Source organism: Auxenochlorella protothecoides, assembly GCF_000733215.1.
Source record: "Auxenochlorella protothecoides strain 0710 unplaced genomic scaffold scaffold60, whole genome shotgun sequence".
In the NCBI taxonomy this organism is placed as follows: domain Eukaryota; kingdom Viridiplantae; phylum Chlorophyta; class Trebouxiophyceae; order Chlorellales; family Chlorellaceae; genus Auxenochlorella; species Auxenochlorella protothecoides.
The window spans coordinates 35313-41407 of record NW_011934380.1 but is presented as its reverse complement, the minus strand read 5'-3'; the positions used below and the strand labels follow the sequence as shown (position 1 = coordinate 41407).

At 67.9% G+C, this 6095-nt stretch overlaps 1 protein-coding gene across 1 annotated transcript in view; it reads right to left on the bottom strand.

Annotated features, from left to right (window-relative positions):
• The window catches only part of F751_5267 (Triosephosphate isomerase, chloroplastic), a gene marked incomplete at both ends in the record, with an annotated part of 16095 nt that overhangs the window by 3409 nt on the left and 6591 nt on the right, over positions 1-6095 (bottom strand). Inside the window, 8 exons of the mRNA XM_011402636.1 lie at positions 1744-2050; positions 2418-2564; positions 2696-2903; positions 3192-3295; positions 3903-4104; positions 4356-4542; positions 4933-5088; positions 5191-5778. Coding sequence (XP_011400938.1) covers positions 1744-2050; positions 2418-2564; positions 2696-2903; positions 3192-3295; positions 3903-4104; positions 4356-4542; positions 4933-5088; positions 5191-5778 — 1899 coding nt within the window. The remainder of the gene's footprint in view (positions 1-1743; positions 2051-2417; positions 2565-2695; positions 2904-3191; positions 3296-3902; positions 4105-4355; positions 4543-4932; positions 5089-5190; positions 5779-6095) is intronic.

Sequence of the window (6095 nt, the reverse complement as noted above, 5' to 3'; positions counted from 1 at the left end):
GCACCTGCAGGCGTCGTCGGTGAGGTCCATGAAGTTGTAGATGGGCACTGCGCCGTCGGTCCCCGGACACAGGTTCATGTCGGAGGTGGAGGGGTCGGGGCACCCCGTGTTGGCGGCGTGCTGCAGCGGCGTGTCGGCTATACAGTCGCCGTCCCGCTTGCAGGTGGCGACCCCCGGGAAGGGGTGGGGCAGGCCCAGCAGGTGCCCAATCTGGTGGATCAGCGCTGTCTCGCTGGAGACAAGCGCCGCTCGGTGCAGCAGCACCAGCGCCGGGATCTTTGAAGCGTTACTGGAAAGCACGGCGCTGGCACCGCGCACGCCGCCGGCCAGGTCGCAGGCCAGGACGGTGATGACATCCACGGGCGCGGCGGCGCCCAGCGCATCGAGAGCGGCGGGCGACGGCGCGCCGGCGGCGTCCACGCCGCACGTCGCACCTCCGGGCCCGACTGGCACGGCCACCGCCGTGGCGGGGGAGAAGGCGATGCCCGCGCCGCGGAAGGCGGCGGTCAGCAGCGCTGCCTGGCCTGCGGCAAAGGCGGCCAGCCCGGTCGCGTTCTGCCCCGGCTCCACCAGCATGAAGAAGGCGAGGCGCAGCGTCCAGCGCGACAGGGCCGCCAGGGTCGTGTTCGCCCGCTCAGCTGACAGGTCGTTCAAGGGGGCGCCGAAGAGGGCTGCATCGGCGGCCTCCGCGCCGGCGACGTAGGCCTCGTAGGGCACGGCCAGCGTGGTTGCGCAGTCCAGCCCGTCCTCGCTCGCTCCGCCGCCGTCACCCGCTCCGAACAGGGGCACGCCCTCGGCGTCCACCAGGGGTGGGGGCGGGGGTGGAGCGTGCCCAGTCTGCCGCTGGACGTTCGTGCGCCGGGCCGCATTGATGGAGAGGGGGACCAGGATGAGCAGCATTCCCGTCAGCAGCGCCAGCATGGCCGTGCCCAGGAGAACGCGCTGCCCCGTCCACCGGGAGGGGCGCTGCAGGGCAAGGAAGGCGGTGGGTGGGGATTGTAAGGGAACCGCCAGGGCTTTATCACTCAGCTGGAGCGAGCACCAGCTCAGGCACCCCTTCAACTGGCTGGCAAACATCCATCACGACATGTAACCCGTCTTCACGCCTAGGCTGCAGCCCGTACGTACCCAGCGAGACGCAGGAGTGCTCCTGCGCCTGGCAAAGGCAGGCAAGCCCGGCATGTCCATGGGAGTGCTTGACAGCTCATCCGGACCGCGCAGGGCTCGCATGGATTCCGTGGGTTGCAGCATGGCGCCAGTCTACGGTCCATGCATCAGCATGGAGGTGCGTCCGCTGTGGGAGCACCCAGCAGGCACTTGGTCTACCCCACACAACCTTCCAGGTCCGGTCCTTTGCGTGTTTCCATCTTTTCAATCCTCGTAGGAGCCCGGCATGTGCAATCTAAACGTCGAATCCAGTTTCCAAGGCTCTCCAGCCCTGCGTCGACTTCTGCCCAGCGACCTCGGCTGGTCGGGCCTAGCGTCCGTGCGTGGCGCGCTCCCACCCCCGTCCGTCCCGGTCGGTGACGTTGAGCGACTGTACGATTCTGGTTGCTTACACGGGGTCTGCCTCAATCGCCGTACAACGAGCACACTACATAGTTCTGCTGATCCCATGTGGCCAGTGTGGAACAATACAGCTTGGGAAGGAGCAAGGGCCTGTGCCGCAGGCCGCAACACGTTTCTCATGGGGGGAAGAATAACCTCTTCCGGCCTTCGTCGCCCTCAGGCGGGCTGCGCGACGCTAGTCGCCGCGCCGCAGATGGTGACGAAGGACGGCCCCTTGAGGGACGCCCCCCCAACCAGGAAGCCGTCCACATCCTCCTGCCCCGCCAGCGTCTCAGCGTTGGCGTCGGTGACGGAGCCGCCGTAGATTACACGCACCCCAGCGGCGGTGTCCGCGCCCACCTTCTCCCGCAGCCACTTGCGCAGGAAGGCGTGCACCTCCTGCGCCTGCTCGGGGGAGGCCACCTTGCCGGTGCCGATGGCCCACACCGGCTCGTAGGCCACCACCACCGAGCCCCAGTCCGTCACCGCATCCGCAATATGCCTGCCCAGGGGTGAAGTGAGGGGCGAGGGGGATGGGTGGAGGGGAGACGTGGCCAGCTGTATGGCATTGGCATCGGCCATGTTTGGGGTTGTGAGTGCTCGCGTGGGCATGGGCCAGTGCCGCGGTGACAGGCGCGCCGCGTCACGCAGACACACAGCCACAGAGAGAGGCCAGGGTTGAGACCGCACAGGACTGTGGTGGCGCTGGTCCTCTGAGACCAATCACGAGGCTATGTATGATGAAACCCTGCAGGCTGCCCACACCGCGCGAGAGCCATCAGCTGTACCGCATTGAACCCCCATCGCCCCCTCACAACCCCAAGCTCTCCAGCACTCGCCCTCAACCCCACCTCCCGGGTCACACCCACCGCAGTTGGTTCTCCAGGACGTCCCAAATGTGCCCCGTCTCCCGCTCCTCCAGCGTCTCTCCGATGCAGGCGATCACCTTCAAGCCCTTGGACAGCGCGTACGCCACCTTCTCGGCAACCACCTCGTTGCAGTCGCCCATGAGTGCCCTGTGGGGTCCGCGAGGGAGACATGTTTGCATGCATGCATGCATGCAAGACTTCTGCCGGACCCCCACCATGGGCGTCGACACCGCCCTTCAGCACAACCGGCCTTGCCCCGCGGTCCCCTGGCGCCGCACCTTCGCTCAGAGTGGCCGAGGATCACCCAGGGCACCTTCTTGTCCACCAGCATCTCCGCAGTGATCTCCCCAGTAAAGGCCCCGTTCTTCCCCTTCCAGCAATTCTGGGCGGCCAGCTGGAATGGGGCCTGCAGACTCTGCTGGACCTGATCCAGGAAGATGAAGGGAGGAGCGACCACCACCTCCACATTCTTGGGCAGGCTCCCCGCTGAATAACAGGGAGATTCGAGGCGTGCATGCTCAGTCGAGAGTACCCGGTGTGCCAGGGTGCCAGGCCAGGCTACCAGGTAGTTGGTTGCATGTAACAAGGACACTGATCAGGTGGTCCACGAAGCCAACCACACACCCTGCAACCTCATCCGCTGGGAACCAATGGATGTCTGCAGTCGAGTGGATTTTCCAACATCGCTTCAACACAAGGTATCTAAAGCCCGTGTTCGCCCCCGTACAGCACCCCCGGCCAGCACCTAAACCCTCGCTCCGCCGCCCGGTGTACCTTCATTGAGCTCCTTCACCAGCGTGTTCACCGATGCAGTGCTCCCATTGGCTTTCCAGTTTCCTCCAACGAAGAATGTGCCGTGGCCTGCAGCTGTGGCCACCCTGCGGGTGGCGAGGGTGGCCACCCTGCCCCCGAAGGCCGGGGTGCGTGCTACGTGACAGGCCTGCAATGCCATTGGGTAGAGCAGACTGGGTGTTCAAACTGGTCCACTGATCAGTGAAAAGGTGTTGAGTTGTGGGGCGTGCCAGGGCTGCGGCTTCCTCCCAAGTATCTTTAGATCAGGCAATCAGGGCGCGTAGTCGTTGTTGGAGCAGAATTGCGCTGAAGAGGAAAGGATGGAGGGTCTGTCGGAGCGGCAGTCCCTTTGGTTTGCATGATGTCTGTACCGGCTTTCAGTACATCGTGTCCCCATTCACAGGCATGAGTAGAGGCATGCTGGGAGGCCTGTGTGTGAGCACGGCAAACAGAAGGGCTGCTGGTCTGTGGCGAAGAGCCAGGGGCATATAACCCCCAAAACTCCATGCACTATACCCCAGCCTGCAGGGCGCCTTATACTGGGTCAGTGAGGCAGTGCCAGTTGCCAAGGGCCTTTCAGAAGCATCCAGCGCTTTTTGACTCCCTGTTTGTGGCTGCCCTGCCACTGTCCAGCTCTCTGCTGGCAGCCTGGTCGCTCCCCTCGCCTCCTCACACCCTCTCCCCCGCCCTCACTCGAGCTCCAGGGTGGCCAGCAGGTACTTTTGCTCCCGCCGCTCCCCCATCCACTGCGCAAAGGAGACGTCGCGGGGCGGGGCAACGGCCTCCATGTAGCCCATGTAGGCGATGAGCAGGAAGTAGCGCTGGAGGTAGTGCAGGCCCAGCCGGCGCGCCGCCGAGGCCGCAGCATGCGTGTGCTCCACGTCCCCGCCCTCGTCTGCGATTGATCGTGTGGGAAGAGGATCTGTTGTTGGGGATGAGGAGGAAGGAAGGGCACGGCACGAGGCCACCTCGACAACAGGCGTCCCAGCGGCTTCTTCCCGTTTGTTGACGAAAGGGGCGGGCCATGCAGGCGCAAGGAAGCACAAGCCCGTGCTCCCTGGTTCAATCTAAAGCAACCACGATCAGCACCTCCCCGGGATCTTAACCCCCTCCCTCGTAATTTCCAATCAGTCGTCGCGGACTCACCGTCCGTCGCAGCGGCGCAAGAGGCCCGACACTGCGCGATGTCGGCGCGCAGGTCGCCGATGGCCCCGCACGCGTCGATGGCGGCGTCCACGGCCTCCTTGGCGTCGGCGCCCGCACGCAGTACACGGCACAGATTCATGATGCCGCGGTACTCGCCCGCGCCCACGTTGCGCGACAGCTCCGACACCTCCGAGTCCAGGCGCAGGAGGGGCGGGGTGGGGGCCAGGCGGCTGGCCGCCGGCGCGCGCCACCCGCGCCCAAAGGGAGCGCCGGAGGAAGCGCCGGAGCGGGGGGAGGCGCCCGCGGGCAGCGGCGCCAGCGGCGACCCACCGTCGGGCGTGCCCGTGGGTTGCCGAGGCGCGGCGCCGCCCGCCGCCGCCGCCGCCGCGTCGTCCGCCTCGCGCGCGCGCGCGTGCGCGAGCACGGCCGCCGCCAGGGCGGCGGCAAAGCGCGAGGAGCTGCCGGCCGCGCTGCGGCCGAGCAGGACGTGCACGTCGTGCGCGGCGCGCCCCGCCAGCCGCCCGGCCAGCAGGTCCAGGTCGGCGGCGGCGGGCGTGCGCTCGCGGGAGAGCGGGACGCGGCGGTACGCCACGCGCGCGCCGTCGGCCGCCAGCGCGGCAAACACCTCGGCGGGCGTGGCCAGGCCCGAGTCGACGTCGCCCGAGGGGCCCACCGCCGCCCAAAAAGGCTGTACCTCCGTCGTGGGCTGGAACTGGGTGCTGCGCGTGATGTCCTCCGTGGCGCTGGCAGGCGCTGACTGGCAGACGGACCCGGCGGCGGCCGCCTGGGCGCCCGCCTCGCCGCCTGCCTCCCCCCCCCGCTCCGCGAACAGCACGCCGCAGGAGAAGTCGTTGGGCCGGGCGCGCTTGGCCGCGCGCGGCGCGCAGGCATCGACGTCCGGGGCCGCGGCTCCGCCCATGCGCCGGCCACCGCCGCCGTCGAGATCCGCCTCCCCGCCCACCGGCCTCGCCACCTCGCGGTGCAGCAGGAGGAACCCGCCCCAGGCGGCGGCCTCGGCCAGGGCGTCGGAGCGCAGGCGCCGCTCCAGCGCCGCCAGCTTGTCGCCCTGGATGCCCGCATGGTGCGCGGCCGCGGCCGGGGACTCGAGTTCGCGGCGCAGGTACACCTCGCCCGCGACGTACAGCGCCATCTCCTCGCGCAGGTCGGTGACCACGACCCGCACGCCGCGCCAGGCGCCCAGCGCGCGCAGCAGGGCGCGCAGGCCCGCCACGCTGGCCCCGCCCAGCGTGTAGACCGGGAAACCGTGCACCGCACGCACGTCGGCCACGCCCGGCAGCGGCTGGCCGTCCAGGGTGCCCCCTGCGCCGGGGACGGGCGGGGGCATGGACTTGAGGATCGTGCGCCGGCCCACCACATGACCCCGCCGCTTGCTCAGCACCGCGCGCTGCTCCTCCAGGCTCAGCTGCAGGAAGAGTGGAGGGGGGGGGTGGAAAGAGAGCATGTGGCATGCGTGCTCGCAGGACGCAGACGAGCTGAGGTGGGCCGTGCACGCGTGTGCACCAGGCTGGTGTTTGCACAGGACCACGACCTGCGCACCCCGCTGTATCGCTTGGAGCGTTATGGCCACAGGGTCTTGCCGCATCCATTCCAAACGTGTGTGTCCACCCCAGAGCCCGGGGCCACCCATCCCTTCAACGGTTCAACCCCCCGACAGCTTCTTTCATAGCCTCCAGCTCCCAACAGACTCCAACCCACCCACTCCCCTTCTCTCCTCCATTT